The sequence below is a fragment of the Molothrus aeneus genome, chromosome 14 (assembly GCF_037042795.1).
Source record: "Molothrus aeneus isolate 106 chromosome 14, BPBGC_Maene_1.0, whole genome shotgun sequence".
Lineage (NCBI taxonomy): Eukaryota > Metazoa > Chordata > Aves > Passeriformes > Icteridae > Molothrus > Molothrus aeneus.
In genome coordinates, this window is record NC_089659.1 from 19,045,486 (window position 1) to 19,061,714 (window position 16,229).

At 53.3% G+C, this 16,229-nt stretch overlaps 1 protein-coding gene across 2 annotated transcripts in view; it reads left to right on the plus strand.

Moving 5' to 3' along the window:
• Positions 1 to 16,229, plus strand: part of MCF2 (MCF.2 cell line derived transforming sequence) — a 54,376-nt gene that overhangs the window by 2,381 nt on the left and 35,766 nt on the right. For both annotated transcript variants that reach the window (XM_066559822.1, XM_066559823.1), the window contains exons 2-4: positions 7,907 to 7,975; positions 8,483 to 8,597; positions 14,615 to 14,705. In XM_066559822.1, coding sequence (XP_066415919.1) covers positions 7,907 to 7,975; positions 8,483 to 8,597; positions 14,615 to 14,705 — 275 coding nt within the window. The remainder of the gene's footprint in view (positions 1 to 7,906; positions 7,976 to 8,482; positions 8,598 to 14,614; positions 14,706 to 16,229) is intronic.

Here is a 16,229-nt window from a genome sequence, read left to right on the forward strand (position 1 = left end):
CTTCATGGCCATTCCCATCTCTAAGATGGCTTGGGCTCCCCCAGAGCATGGCAGAACCAGGGCAGCCCCCAGGAGCTCTGTGCTGGCATCAGCCAGGCCCCCGGGGTGGCCCACGGAGCAGGAGCAGTCTGGAGCACTCAGTAGTACGTGGGATGTGCTTCCTCTCCCTGCAGCACATTTGCTACAACCACTTTAATGGTTATCATTCATGTACCAGGACAAAAGTGCAGTGACAGCAGGGCTGTGTGGGAGGGAACAACTGAGGTGTAAAACATGGTGAGGGAAAGAAAGAGCTTCCCAAAGAGCTCTGTTTGCCACTGAACGAGAGGATGCCCGGAGACACAGAGTGCCTGGGGATGGGGGTTAGGGCTGGGACCCTGCCCCTGGTTGTGCTGCCACGGGAGCCTTTGTTAGCCTTGGTTTTGGCAGGTGGGACTTGCAGGGGAGCGCTGGAGCCCCAGAGCAGCCCCAGAGCAGCCCCAGCCTCTGTGCACAGCCACGTGTTGCTGTGACAGGGGCTGCTGGGGCCATGTGCTGAGCACAGGGCAGGGCCCTGCCCAGCCTGCTCTGCTGCCAGCTTCCCTCACGCTGGGCAATGCCAGGCCAGTGGAAAGCGGCTGGGCACAGGAGCTGATGGTGGCAGGGTTGTTTTCTTTCTTCCTTTTTGCTCCCAGGCCATGCTGGAATTGCTTTTAGGGCAGGGATGAGTCAGGATGTCCTGGGCAGAGCTGTTCCCTAGCCCAGCACAGTTTTCTGCTGCTCTGGGAGTGTCTGTCAGGGCAAGCAGGGGGTGACAGCCAGCAAGCACCAGCAGTGTCCTCCCCACCTCCCTCTCCATTGCACAGGCCTGCTCTGCTGCAGGAGCATGAGCTGGATCTGCAAATGTGCTTTTGCTTGGAAATGCCAGAGTTGGGCATTTCCACTCTCAGTTCGGGAAAAATTGTGTTTATTTTCCCTTGCTTTACAGTAGAGTTTCCAGGTGATGCCATTGGGGGAACCTGGCTGCACAGTGTAGTTTCCTGGCTGTGTCAGCTGTGAAAGGAATTGTTCCAGTGTCCTCAGTGAACTTCATTCCAGCTTCTCCAGGCAGCCAGTGAGGCCCCAGGATTTACTGCTGAAATATCTCCCAGGAGTTGCTTTGTGCTGCAATTTCTCTTTGAAAAATCAGTGTTTGCATGGTGCTGAATGATGATGGGAAGGTTACTGATGTCTGTATATTTTTATTGGGTTTTGGAAGCCTTTTGTGCTGAATGGGCTCTGGTTTAGGGGCTGATTGTTTGGACTGGGAAGATGTGTGCTAAATACTAAATGTGCCTTTGCCTGCACAGCTGGCAGGGGTGCCCTGGTGCTGATGGGCAAACACATGGACTGCTCTCTTTGGTAAGGGAGGAGTGCCTGAAGCTGGGAAAAGGAGACAACTAAAGTACATTGGAGCTGCTACATGTTAGAAATGCAGGAAACTAGATTTTCTCAACTCCCACACCAAGGCTGAATCCAAAAGAGGGGGTGTTGGGAATCTTTTATTACATTTCTGCAGCTGACGTGAATCCATGTATGGTGGAGCTGGCTTTTATCATTCCCAATTTGTGCTTCCTTCGGTGTGCTGGGAGAGTGGGGTTTCTCTGATTGGCCATGAAAACATCACAGCATAGCAGGAGGCAACAGCTAAGCCTTGCTGCTGCTTAATTTGCTTTTGCTTCACCTTTTCTTAGCAAAGCCTCCCCAGTTTCTCAGCTGCTAAATATAAACTGGAAGAGATTCCCTCCCCACCAGCCCCAGGCCCCAAAACTCCATGGTCTCCAGCAGAGGGGATCTTTAACCTCCCCTGAAGATCCTCCTCTTCCTCCTCTTCCTCCTCTTCCTCCTCTTCCTCCTCTTCCTCCTCTTCCTCCTCTTCCTCCTCTTCCTCCTCTTCCTCCTCTTCCTCCTCTTCCTCCTCCTCTTCCTCCTCCTCTTCCTCCTCTTCCTCCTCCTCACGGGCAGCGTGGCTCAGCCAGGGCTCCTGCAGCCCCTGTGCTCCCTGCAGCTCCCAGGACTGTGTGGCAGGATGGCATTTCCATGGCTCTGGGCTCCTTGGCTGGCTGCACCTCGTCCTGTGGCAGCAGTGGCTGCCCAGCAGGAGTGGAGCTGTGCTGGTTTGGGTGTCAGCAGTGGCTGCAGCTGTGCCACCCCAGTGCCCTGGCTGCTCCTGCTGTCCCACTGCAGCTCCTGGGGCATGCCTGGCACTGGGATGCTCTGTGCTGATGTGGGCATGCCTGGCACTGGGATGCTCTGTGCTGTTCCTGGGGCATGCCTGGCACTGGGATGCTCTGTGCTCCCGTGGGCATGCCTGGCACTGGGATGCTCTGTGCTGATGTGGGCATGCCTGGCACTGGGATGCTCTGTGCTGTTCCTGTGGGCATGCCTGGCACTGGGATGCTCTGTGCTGCTGTTCCTGTGGGCATGCCTGGCACTGGGATGCTCTGTGCTGCTGTTCCTGTGGGCATGCCTGGCACTGGGATGCTCTGTGCTGTTCCTGGGGCATGCCTGGCACTGGGATGCTCTGTGCTGTTCCTGGGGCATGCCTGGCACTGGGATGCTCTGTGCTGCTGTTCCTGTGGGCATGCCTGGCACTGGGATGCTCTGTGCTGTTCCTGTGGGCATGCCTGGCACTGGGATGCTCTGTGCTGCTGCTCCTGGGGCATGCCTGGCACTGGGATGCTCTGCTGTGCCCCAGGCTGGCACTGGGATGCTCTGGAGCCAGAGCCCTGGCTCAGTGCACTCCTGGGTGTGGTGGTTGCTGCCCTGTTTGGGCACAGGGCTGGCTCCTGCTGGAGGCTGGGGCATGGCTGTCCCATGGGGACACTCCTCCATGGGTCACTCACACTGCCTGGCTGATGGCCCCCAAACCTGAATTGCACTCAGTTAACATTTTCTATTTCTTGTCTTCTTTTCCTTTCACAGCACCTTTTTTTTTTTGCCTTTTTCCTCTTATCCTCAGTGTGTCTAAATCTAAGCCTTTTGAAAAGGTCATTGTGGTTTTTCAGGAGCTTTCCTTTTTTTGCTGTGTGGTTTCTGGGTGAGCACACCCCCAGGCTGGGTGCTGGGGATGTGCCTGCACTGAAGCTCTCATGCACACAAGCCCTGGAAGGCTTTGCAGGAGATGCACAGCCCTGGGTCACAGGAGAGAACCATCTGCTGCTGCTTCCCACGCCGTGCTGGAGCAGGTGCTTGGGGACAAGGAGAAGAAGGAGCTTGGAAATAGAGTGAGCTGTTCTTAACAATCCCCCCCAGTCGGAGAAAAGAGAGTTCAGGGAGTCCTTGAACCTGGGGAGGTGACCAAGGCACCGCTCCTGGGGATGGGCTAATCTGGTGGGACTTTGGTGCCACGTGCAGGACTCAGGCCTTGCAGGGGCCATCCCCCTCGGGATCAGCCCATCGTATCTCCCAGAGGAACAGCCATCCATAAACCTCCCTGCTGACCTTTCCCTTGGGATGAAAGCTGCCTTTGGCTGGCTCTGGGCAGGCAGCAGGTGCTGCAGGCTGAGCCAGGGCTCAGGGGGGGCAGGTGAGCCCCTGGCCACAGAGAGGAGTGAGCTGTCCCCAGGGGCTCTGGGGACAAAGGCACTTGCAGCAGTCACAGGCGTTGAAGCTTTCTGCCATAAATATTTTAATGTGTCTTTTGTGTCCCCGCTTGGCACGGGGAATGGCACACCAGCTGGAATTCCAAGGGATTCCATGGCTCACCCTGGTGCCCAGGTTAGTCCAGCACCTGCAGCAGGGCTCAGCACTGCCCTGGGTGCCAGTGTCACACACACACACCATGGGCACCTGCAGCAGGGCTCAGCAGGGTGTTCAGCAGGGCTCAGCACTGCTCTGGGTGCCAGTGTCACACACACACACCATGGGCACCTGCAGCAGGGCTCAGCACTGCCCTGGGTGCCAGTGTCACACACACACACCATGGGCACCTGCAGCAGGGCTCAGCAGGGTGTTCAGCAGGGCTCAGCACTGCTCTGGGTGCCAGTGTCACACACACACACCATGGGCACCTGCAGCAGGGTTCAGCACTGCCCTGGGTGCCAGTCTGACACAGCCATGGGCACCTGCAGCAGGGCTCAGCACTGCCCTGGGTGCCAGTGTCACACACACACACCATGGGCACCTGCAGCAGGGCTCAGCAGGGTGTTCAGCAGGGTTCAGCACTGCCCTGGGTGCCAGTCTGACACAGCCATGGGCACCTGCAGCAGGGTTCAGCACTGCCCTGGGTGCCAGTGTCACACACACACACCATGGGCACCTGCAGCAGGGCTCAGCAGGGTGTTCAGCAGGGTTCAGCACTGCCCTGGGTGCCAGTGTCACACACACACACCATGGGCACCTGCAGCAGGGCTCAGCACTGCCCTGGGTGCCAGTCTGACACAGCCATGGGCACCTGCAGCAGCTGCTGGCTGGGGGCTGCAGGGTCCTCCCTGCCCTTGGCATCAGGGTGCTCATGGCCCTTTGCCAGCCCTGCTGGCACTGCCTGTTCTGTCCCAGGTGGGCACCCGGAGCCACTGGGGACACCATTTGCTCCTGGCTACCCCAGCGTTGGCTGTCACACCCAGGAAGCAGCCCCAGGACCCTGGCTGTCTGTTCTCTGCCCCAGCCAGGCCCTGTAAGTCACCCTCTGAACAGAGCAGGCTCTGCTGGGAGCACAGGGAGCTGCTGAGTGCCACACGTGCCATGGGCTGGCTCCATCAGCCTCGTGCCACCTGCGTGTGCCAGCCCCTCCCAGGGCTGGATCCCATGGGTGCTGTGTAAACACCTGCTCTGCCTGTGCCCAGCAGGGAGAGTGTCCTGGGCAGGACAGACTGACACAGCCCAGCAGGGAGAGTGTCCTGGGGGCAGGACAGACTGACACAGCCCAGCAGAGTGTCCTGGGGTCAGGACAGACTGACAGCAGCCCAGCAGGGAGAGTGTCCTGGGGTCAGGACAGACTGACACAGCCCAGCAGAGCATCCTGTCCTGGGCAGGACAGACTGACACAGCCCAGCAGAGTGTCCTGGGGTCAGGACAGACTGACAGCAGCCCAGCAGGGAGAGTGTCCTGTTCTGGGCAGGACAGACTGACACAGCCCAGCAGAGTGTCCTGTTCTGGGCAGGACAGACTGACACAGCCCAGCAGAGTGTCCTGTTCTGGGCAGGACAGACTGACAGCATCCCAGCAGGGAAAGTGTCCTGTTCTGGGCAGGACAGACAGACACAGCCCAGCAGGGACAGTGTCCTGGGCAGGACAGACAGACACAGCCCAGCAGGGACAGTGTCCTGGGGGCAGGACAGGCTCTGCAGGGCTCCTGGCTGAGCCACACTGGTTCCCTCAGGGGCTGCAGAGCCCTGAATTCCCCCTTTGTCTTTTCCCTGCTTGGCTTCATGCAGCCTCCAAAACTCTGTACCAGGGCCACAGTCTCCCCCTGCAAGGAGCCTCTGGATGCAGTAACTGCAGCACTTTATGAATGGCCATTTTAGAACTGTATAAAAGTGACTCTCCACTGTTGTGACCATTTCCCACCCAGGTGCTGCTGCTGGTTTTCAGTCAGACCCTAAACCTGGAGGTGGTGCCAGCTGTGGGGACAGCAGTTTGTGAGGTGCTGTGTGGGGAGCTCAGGCTTGGTTTTGTAACAGCTGCTGGGCACAAAGGCTCCTTTTGGCTTGGAAAGAAATGAGTGGACTTTGCTGAAGCCCTGCCTTGTGCCCCTGCCTGTGCCAGGGCAGGCTGTGCTGCTCACAGGGCAGGGCCCTGGGCTCTCCTCTGTGCTGTCCCAAGAGTGGCCTTAAATGAAAATCCCCAGATTGAACAGAGCATCAGCTGAAGCCTTGTTTGAGAGCCTTTGGTGCCTCCCTGCCTTGCTCTGCCCTTTCTGCAGAGATTAATATCAGAGGACAAAGGTCTGTGGAGGGTTTACAGCAGCACCCACCGAGTGCCTCGGGCACAGCAGCGCTCTGGGTTTGGTGCCAGCCCTTGATTTGCCCCAGTGTTTGCCCAGGAGGTTGGGCTCAGCGGGCAGCACAGGGTGGGTGCAGGGATGAGCTGCCCAGGGAGTGGCTCTGATCAAGCACAATCAGGCTGTTGTTGTGCCTGGCCTTGCCCAGGGGCAGCATCCTGCTCCTGTGTCCTGTTGGGTTGTCCCACAGGATGGGCACAGGCTCCCCCTGCCTCCCTGCACCTCGGCAGGGTTCTCAGGGAGACCATGCCCTGTGAAACCCTTAAACCAAGAGATGTTTTCTTTAAAGGAGAGCTCCCTTTCTGCAGCCTGTTCCTGCCCAGCCTCAGTTGCTGGCTCATCCCTCTGGCAGCAGGGCAGAGCCCAACCCAGCCCACGATTGCTGCAGGGTGGTGCTGGGGCTGCCCTGGGTGTCCCAGCACATCCAGCCCTGGCTGCTGCTGCCTTTTGGGGCAGCCAGGGCTGGGCAGGGTGTGTTTGGGGACCAGGCAGCCACAATGGTTTGTGACAAACACGTGGGCACAGCATGGGCTTTTCTCTTGTGTTTGCAATGGCACATGTTTGGTGTCATCTGGTTCATGTGTTGGAGCTCATTAGGTTGTTAAATGTGAATTTTATCAGTATGAAACCACTGACCTGGTGAAAAAAGGAATCCACAAATAGAGAAGAAATCTCTTGCTGCTGCTTGTCCTCAAGCTGGGTGAAGAGGTTGAATGAGAGACAAATATTTGAAATATCTTTGCAAGACAAACTTCTTCATCACCAAGACCAATTCTAGGGCCTGTTAAAATCAAGAATGTTTCTGTAGATGCCAGTGGGACTGGGGCTCCATCCTCAACAAGCACAAATCCCATTTTTATCCACAGGAGGGGAACCCAGCAGTGTGTGTGCCTGGGAGCAGCCCTGGCTGGGGAATTTGGGAGGCACAGTGACCCCCAAACACATCTGGGCTGCAGCACCTGACAGCCAGAGCAGGCCTGAAAACCCTTCAGATAAAGGAGAAGTGACCAGAAAGCTTTTGAAAAAAGGGGAAATAGAATAAATATTGATTATACTGGAGTGTGCTGAAGTATGCAGCCTGTCTGATTTAAAGCAGCCAGAAGATTATTCCCTAGGACCAACTCTGGGAAATAATCAGTGTTTAAAATTTGATTATCAGAAAGCCCAAGGATTTTAATCTGCATAGATGTGCTTCAAAACATTTATTTGCAGGAACAAGGATGTTTGATTTTTAGCTGTCATTCCGTTTATAGATAATCCAGAAAAATGTCTGCCAGCTTTAGGCTCCTGTTGTGTTTAGTCAGTGTGGTCTTTGTTTCCTCTCCCAGGGAGAGGTGAAGTTGTGTGTGTTGTTCTGATGTGCTTCATTGCCTCTGAAACGATCCTGGTGCTAAATATGGCATTGAAACAGCTCTGCCATGATTTAATTAGGAAGAAGTCTAATAACTGACCATAAGAACAGCAGCCTCTGCAATGGCTGTGGCCCCGTGCCAGGTGGAAGCATGATTTCAGGGGGTTATTTGTGCAAAATTAAGGACTGGCACAGCCTGAAAGGGCAGCAGCCTTGGGTGCTGCAGCTCCCAGCAGAAACCTCAGCCCATTGCATTGCCAGGGCTGGGAGGCACTGGGGGACTTGGTAAAACAGGGAGAGGGATTGCTGACTCCAAAATATAAAAATTTGCACTGGAAATGGCCCACTGAGGGGAGGGCAGTGCTCCCTTGGTGCATCTAGTGGAATACATTTGTTGCTGACTCGTGGCTTTCACCCTGTCAGAGTCATTAGAAACATTAGAAATAACATCTCTAAGATCCACATATCCTTTATTACACAATTTCATGTATAGTTTAGGGAAGTTCGGGTTCCACCTTTGGATTAACTCATTGATAAATGTGTTTGCTTTGGATTTGTGCTTTATTTTGATTGCTGCTTTTCCCTTTCTCCAGAAACTGCAATACCCATCTGTGCAAAGGACATCAGTGATGATCTGATGAAAGAGTTTGCTTTTCTGTCTGGTGAGTACAGGAACATCTTCAGGGTCTCTCTCCCCCTGTGGTAATTAAACACTCCAGAGCAAGTTCTTTGCCATTTGTCAGAGTGATACTTCCCACAGGCTGTTGGCCATCAGGTAGTATCCAGTGCCATAGAAATGCTGTTAATAAAACATGGAGGCACTTGGGAGAGCAGATTAAGTTTCTGTCCCGTGCCACTGTGAAATATTCTGACTCCCAGCACTCCATGCATTACAAGCACTTTGCTGTGAAATGCATTTCTGTAGGTTCCAGAGCAGTGTGTTTGTTTGCCCTTGTATTTCTGATTTCTTCTGCTGTGCTGTGTAAAGTTCACTCAGTGAGTAAAGGAAATGCCTGGTACTGGATGCATTTGTTTCCAGCACCTGCCCTCGTGTGTTGGACTCAGAGGCAGATTTGGCCTTGTGTGGCTCCTCTGGCGCTGTGAACCCCCTGTGCCAGGGGCAGGGAGTGCTCTGAGCAGCCCAGGGCAGCATCCCTGTGTGTTTGCAGGTGGAAGGGGCAAGGACAAGGCCTGGATCATCACCCTGCCTGACAACGCTGGCTTCAACCAGGTGCCCGAGGAGAGCGTGGCCAGAGTCCTGAGCTACCTGACCTCAGTGCCCAGGTAGGAGCTGCTGGCAGCCCTGCCCTGGGGCGGGCGGGCAGGGGCGTCCTGCCTGCCCTGGGCAGGGCTCTGCAGGTGCAGCAGGGTGGGCGAGGGCTCCCTCGGCTCTCGGAGCAGCACAGGGGTGCCAGCCCCTACAGTGTCCAGGGCAGGTGTTCTGAGTGCCAGCAACTGCAGGGCAAGGAGTGGGCATCATCCCTGTGACCTGCAGCTGGAATGTACCACACATTTCCTTGATTAAGTTTCTAATTAGCAACAAGCTTTCCTCAAGCTTTGGCGTGTGTCACTGCTTAAATATACCATGCCACTGCAAAATAATATTTTGACGTGTACAAATAGAGAGTCATTGCTGTGGAAAAAGAGAAGTGAAACCAGAGGGAGAGGCTAATTACAGAACAAAGCCTTTGGGGTCCCTGTGACAGCTGATGGCTCAGCAGAGAGCAGCAGCTCCCATTGCCTGCCTGTGTGTCAGGGCTGAGCTGCTGACAGTCTGCCTGTGCCTCACACAGGGCTGTAGGCTTGGATTAATGACTCTCCTAATTCTGGCTGCTGAGCCTGGTGACTCACTTACCTGGAATCCTTCATTTTCTTGAATAATGCCTGTTTTGGCAAATTCTGTCCTGCAGGGAGAGCAGGCCGACAGCAGCTAGATGGGAGCTTTCCATCAGCAGCTGCTTTGGAAGAAGTGTGGGGTGTTTAGGCACCTCTGTTCAAAATAAAAAAAAAAAAAAACCAAAACCAAAAAGGAGCCTCTGGTTCCTCTGTCCTCTTTTTGATGGACTCTGAGGGTTCAGGGGCTCCTGGCCCAGCAGGAACAGGACCCAGCCCTGCTCTGTGCAGCTGCACTTCCCAGCTCTGGCTGCTTTCTCCAAGGCTTCTCATTCCAGCCTGGCATTAGCATGATGAGCAGTCCTGAGTCCCTGTAATAGGTCAGACTCAATCAAGAAACTAATGAGAGCTGCGAGCTTGCTGGTGATTCAAACGCGTTCAGCATGTTTTTAGTAAAAGCACTTTAATCATCCTGCTCTGCTCCTCCTGCCCCGGTGTCTGATCAGCTCAGGAGCGTGTGCTCCCCAGCACTTTGGGGCTGCAAGGCTCAGGGCACCAGGAAAGCATCACCTGGGTGAGGGTGGCAGGTTCTGTGCCAGCCCTGGGTACACATCCCCCAGCAGCATCGCATCGTGGGGTTAGAGTCAGACCTAGGCCAGAAAGCCCCTAAAAGAGGGAGATGTTTCCTTGCTAGAGGTGCTTCACTTCCTCAGTTATCAGGGTTAGGTGGCTGCACCAACTCCTGCTTACCTGGATGTGCAGGGGCAGATGAAAACCACACACCCGTGCCATGGAGCTGCTTGGTGTCCTGCCTGTACGGCCTGGGAACACCTCAGGGCTGTCAGCTTTGTGGTGTTTGGGCAAGCTGAGTGGTTTGGAGTATTTTGGGAAGCTGAATTTCACGAGGCACTCTTCTCCTGGAAATCATTGTTGGGTAAAGGAGGTGGATGCTGAGAGCTGCTCCTGAGTTCTCAAGGCAGGTGCATTTACAGCAGAGCCAGGAGCAAGGTGAGTCTGTAGGCAAGAGAACTTTTAGTGTTCCTGGGAACTGCTGCAGGCAGGAGGCAGCTGCAGGGAGTACTTGTGTGCATGAGCTGGAAGGGAAAATAAGTAGTAGGTGCCCACTTTCTATTCTGTGCACATGCAGCTCAAAATGCTGCCTGCCTTCAGGCTGGCTGTGCTGAGCAGCAGCTGCAGGGGGCTGCTGGAAGCAGGGAGGTGTGACAGATCTGTGTTTGCAGAACAGAGACCTGAGCAGTGGGAAAGCAGGGAGGTGTCCTTTACCCAGGCTTGGATTGAGCACTGTGACAGTGCAAATTACAGCAAATACAAATCTTTTCTCTAGGCTGAAGGAATTGATCTCTTCCAAGTTAAGCCAGAATTCCAATAGAAGCTGAAACAAAAATAAATCAGTTGAAGTCAGTTATGGTATCTGTAAGATTGTTACTACAGAAAACTGACTTAATTACCATTAAAGTAAAACTTGAAAACTGAAAGAATCCCTGTGTGTGTAGCCTTGTGTGGTGTTACCTTCAGTCCTGTGTGCAGTGCTGGGTGCCACATTGCAAAGGATGTGAAGCTGTGCAGAGGGATCAGGTCTGGCGAGAGGGCAGAAGGAATGAGAGCAGCTGCCCTGTGGAGGGGGAGGCTGGAGGGGATCCCTGCTCCCTGGCCCTCCTGAGGATGCCAGAGGAGGGTGCTGAGCTCTCCTCCTGGCGTCCAGGGCATGTGGGAATGGTTCAAAGCTGCCAGGGCAGCTTTAGAGCAGACATTGGGAAGCATTCATTTGCTGAGGGGGTGTCAAACACCAGAACAGTTTCCCTGGAGATGCCATTGATTCCCCAAGCTGTCAGCGTTCAGGGGGCATTTGGACAATGCCCTGAGCACATCTTCTAGCTTTGGTCAGCCTCAAGTGGTCGGACCTTTGGACAGGTTATCACTGTGGGTCCCTTCCTACTGCAATGTCACCTCCTGTTCTGTCCTGTTCTGTTCTTTCTTTGACTCACAGCTGGTTGGTGTTTGGACAAGCTTTGCCTGTTTGCTGTGGGCTGGAGGTGAGGTGCAGAGTGGCTCAGGGCTGTGACACTGAGTGGTGGCACACTGGAGGGTGCTGGTGCCTATAAATATCCCAGGATTCCAGCACTGGGCAGGTCCTGGTGCTCTGATCCCACCAGCAGCAAGGAGCCTCTGGGGGCTGTGCTCAGCCTCACAGCTGCAGACTCCAGGGTCCAATTTCAAGTCCTGCAAAACATCCCAGGCCTTTATTTTTAGTCTGGTGCATCAAAAAGGGACAAGAAACACCCAGAGAGAAGCAATCCTTGCCCTGGTTATCTGTCTCCATCTCCCTGCTGCTGGATGCAAACAGAGAGCCCTCACAGCCCCGGTAGAAAGCATTCATTTATTTTTATTGTCACTCTAAAAGGTACATCATGGGCCTGGAAATCTGACAAACGTGCAAGGCCTGGGTTGCAAATAGTCACAGAGTTTCTCCACTGGCCTACAGTGACCAATTTCTCACAGTAGGTGCCAAGGCTGTCAGACTGCTGGGAGCTTCCCTCTGTTTCTGTAAGGGCACTGGTAAAAGTCCATTTTCTGTAGGGCGCTGGTAAAAGTCCATTAGCATGCTCAGAGGTGCTCTCTGAGCATAACCTTGTCCTGAGTTAATGACTCCAGCTTTTCCTAACTGGCACTGCACTGCAGTCTGGCTGCCTTTTCTGCATTCTGGGGGTTGTAGTCAGGTTTTATTATGATTACAGCAGTTCTGTGTAAACACAGTTTATTTTTTTTTTTCACTTGCAGGCCCTTGGGAAACACCAGGGAAGTTGGGAATTGTTCTTTATAGCTCAGAGACATAGCTTTTAAAATTCTAGAGTGTGCTGAAAAACCAAAGGGTTTTATTTTTGCCTCAAACCAAAGGATCCTTTGGCCTGCTCTTACCCACCTGGGTCACTTAGCTCGTGGTGGGGAGGAACAGAGCTGACAGAAACCTGCAGAGTTGTCTCACATTGCCCAAACCATTCTAAGCAAATAAAGGTTTTGGCTGAAAAGCCAGACTCACCATGCTCACAGCCTCAGACTTTATTCCATGTGTTCTGCGTATGACCCATATGTAAAATTTGATGTTCATTTTCTCTGCTCTTTTCGTCTACACTTCAAAGCCACTGAATGAATTCAAGCCTTTGCACTGTGGGTGTGAAGGTGCAGATCCATAGGATGTGGCACAGGGTGGCTTGGGAGCCTCTCCATGCCTTCAGTCAGCTTTTGTGATGAGTCAGAGGGAATTGTAGTCCTCATCCCTCTGAGCACCACTGCTAATTCCTCCTAAATGTGTTTGTCAGAGTTGTAGCTGCCACAGAGCAGAGCAGCAAGATGTGCACTGAATGAAAGCTCCTGCACTGCCTTCAGGTGACTTTTTTTCCTTTCCTGTAGCGAGTTGCCAAGTGTTGTCTGCCTTGTGATACCTCTGAGCAATCCCCCTGTGTTTGCCTTGCCAAACACGGGAATTAGCAGGGATGATGCTGGCACAGGGCTGTGCCAGGGCAGCCACCTGAGCCCTCTGGGGAGCCAGCAGTGTCCTGGGAGCCTCTCCCAGCAGCAGGGCAGGCTGCTGTGGGCATGGCTGTCCTGTGTCAGCATCCACAGGGTAAACGCTGCAGCCATTGCCTGGCTGTGCTGTAAATACACTCCTGGAGAGGAGGAGGTTCCAGGCTGGCTGTGTGCAAGCACAGAGCAGCTCCAGCTCAGCTGCCTGCTGTGTGCTGCTCCCCCAGCCTGCCAAGGAACCTTTGAGTTACAGCCAGGGCAGCCTTGGGCCCTGCCAGAGCAGGCACCCCTGGTGCAGCTGCCTGGCCTGGCCTGGCCATCTCAGAGCAGCTCAGAGGCTTTGGGAGTTACAGGGACTCAGGAGCCTGTGCTTGCTGAGTCAGCTGGGCAGTGCTGGAAAACACCTTGGGGCAGTGGCAGTGGCCCTGCAGGACGGGCTGGGGGAGCCACCACAGCTCCCTGGCCCCTCTGCCAGGCTGCCACTGCCCTGCCCTGCCACCTTGGTGTCCCCTCTGCTGTCTGCTGCCCTGTTGGTGTCCCCTCTGCTGTCTGCTGCCCTGTTGGTGCCACCCCTCTGCTGTCTGCTGCCCTGTTGGTGCCACCTCTGCTGTCTGCTGCCCTGTTGGTGTCCCCTCTGCTGTCTGCTGCCCTGTTGGTGCCACCCCTCTGCTGTCTCCTGCCCTGTTGGTGTCCCCTCTGCTGTCTCCTGCCCTATTGGTGTCCCCTCTGCTGTCTCCTGCCCTGTTGGTGTCCCCTCTGCTGTCTCCTGCCCAAACAAGGCAGGAGTCCCCACTTGGCTGCTCTGACCTGGGCAGGGAGGGCAGGGGGGTTTGGGCCATCAGCTGGGGGAGCCTCTGGCCAGGGCACAGCTCCTCTGCAGGCTCCTTCTCAAGGCCAGTTTGGGTTTCAAGAGCAATCTGCTGTCACCACCTCTCACAGAGCCACAGGTGATGCTGAACATGGGTAGCACAGTCAGAGGTGATGCTGAACCCTGGGTAGCACAGTCAGAGGTGATGCTGAACCCTGGGTAGCACAGTCAGAGGTGATGCTGAACATGGGTAGCACAGTCAGAGGTGATGCTGGACATGGGTAGCACAGTCAGAGGTGATGCTGGACCTGGGTAGCACAGTCAGAGGTGATGCTGGACATGGGTAGCACAGTCAGAGGTGATGCTGAACCCTGAGTAGCACAGTCAGAGGTGATGCTGGACCTGGGTAGTACAATCAGAGGTGATGCTGAACATGGGTAGCACAGTCAGAGGTGATGCTGGACATGGGTAGCACAATCAGAGGTGATGCTGGACATGGGTAGCACAGTCAGAGGTGATGCTGAACCCTGAGTAGCACAGTCAGAGGTGATGCTGGACCTGGGTAGCACAGTCAGAGGTGATGCTGGGCCTGGGTAGCACAGTCAGAGGTGATGCTGGGCCTGGGTAGCACAGTCACAATCACAGGGGCTGGGCTGGGAGGGGAGCTGTGGAGATCACAGAGCCTGGGCTGGAAGGGATCTTAAAGGTGATCCAAGCCCCCAGGCAGAGCAGCCTCACCTGCAGCAGGTTGTGCTGGAATATCTGGAGATGTGAAAAGCCCCAGGTGGGTTTTTAAAATATCCAGAGAAGGAGATTTCCCAATCTCTCCTGGCAGCATGTCCCAGGGCACTGTCACCCTCAGGAGAAAGACATTTTTCCTCATATTCAGATGGAATTCCCTGTGGTTCAGTTTATGCCTGTTGCCCCTTGTCCTGTTGCTAAGCTCCACTGGAAAGAGTTTGGGCGTTCAGGAAATTTTTTTCAAAGGGAATTTCAGGAACTGCAGAAATACTAAAATGTGGTTTGCACTCTGAGTTCTTGGATTTGGGGTTTTTTTGGGAACAGAGTCACTTTTCTTGGAACATTATCTGGTTACTGGTATTTTCTTATCTTGCAGTCAGCATGAGTCTGACACTAAATTTATCCTAATCCTGGACAGAAGACTGGACACCTGGACATCAGTCAAAACAACTCTCCAAAAAATAGCAGTAAGTCCTCTTTATTGTGGATTGCTTTTAGTGCACTGTCACCCTGCCTTTGTGTACCTCCTTCAGAAAACAGTGGGAACCAGAGCAATGGTGCTCCTGCTTCCTCTCTAGGCAGCACTTTGCTTTATAGCCCTGTAATTAATTGCAGTGTGTAAATGAGCTGTTTGTGTGTTAATTTGCTTGCTTGATCCATTTCCTGGGGTTTATGCTCTTTTGCACTGGTTCAAATGTATTTTGTGCCATGTTCTATGCTTTTGATGGGTGGAAAATTTTGCTCCATATATGTTCTTTCTTGACACTGGTTATTAGTTTATTTTACCTAATTGTTGGTGACTGAAAGTTTTAGGATCTTTGAACAGGCTTCACAAGGATTTGTATGTGGGCATGGATGGAAAAATCTATTAAAAGGTGTATGGATGCATTAATGTGTTTTAAATAATCTGGTACACATGCATTAAGCACTGGCAGGCACCTGCTCTGAGCACAGCTCACAAGGGGGTTGTGCAATTCTGCATTGCTCTGTGTCTGGGAACCAGAGCCTGGATTTTCAGCAGAGTGTGCAGCTGTAGGGAAGTCACAGCTCTGGGTGCATGGGGAGGTGGGAGCTAACGGAGAAATCCTTTCCCAGCCACACCATGCCATGGGGTGGGTCAGGGGAGGTATTCTGGGTGTATTGTTGTTGTGCTTGTTTCTGCTCAGTCATTGAGGGGTTAAAGACATTGGTCCATCTGAGGAAGGATGAAGGGAGTGTACTGAGACAGAAAATGCTTGCCTGGTTCTGATAAAGTTAGATTTATGGTATTTTAAATGGTTAATGCTGCTACAGCTGAAGTTGGTGTTAAAAATACCTGGCTTTGCTGGCAGTTTGCTGGTCAGCATCCCCAGGAGGCAGAGAGGGCTCCCTTTTTGCAGTGTGAATGAGATCCCACTAAGAGTATTTTCCGTTCTTATTTTTCTGAATGTTAGAATCTGAACTTGCAGGTGTGGTTACCATACCACTAGAGAAGAAGCAGCATTTAGAAAGTAGTTCTTTAAAGTGATCATCAAAATTCAGTTCTGCTGCCAGCGTTTGAACAGATGCTAATACCAAGAGCATCCTTTAAGGATGAAGGACTTGCTTTGCATAGTCTGGAAGTGTCAAATGGGAAAAAATCCTGTCCTAATTTGTAGCTTCTACAGAAGTGTCATTCATTTTGTGTTTAATAAGAAAATGGAATTATTTGAGCAGGCACCCTGTTTGTGCCATGTGTCCATGTGGAGAGGTGACTTTGCCTGCAGGATCAGGGCTGTCCATGCAAAGACTGGGAGGTGCTCTGTGCAAAGAGGGATGCAGGAACCCTGTGCCCACTAAATCTTAAGACTTGGGAATATGATCTTAAAAACCAGTCAGGTCCTAAATGGCTGTGGCTGTGTCCAGGAGGTGTAAGGACAAAAATTTAAATCTTGATTTTTTTCCCAGTCACGCATCATAAGCCCTGATGCAATTTAAAAAAAATCTTTTTCTGATCTTTGTACAATTTTGGA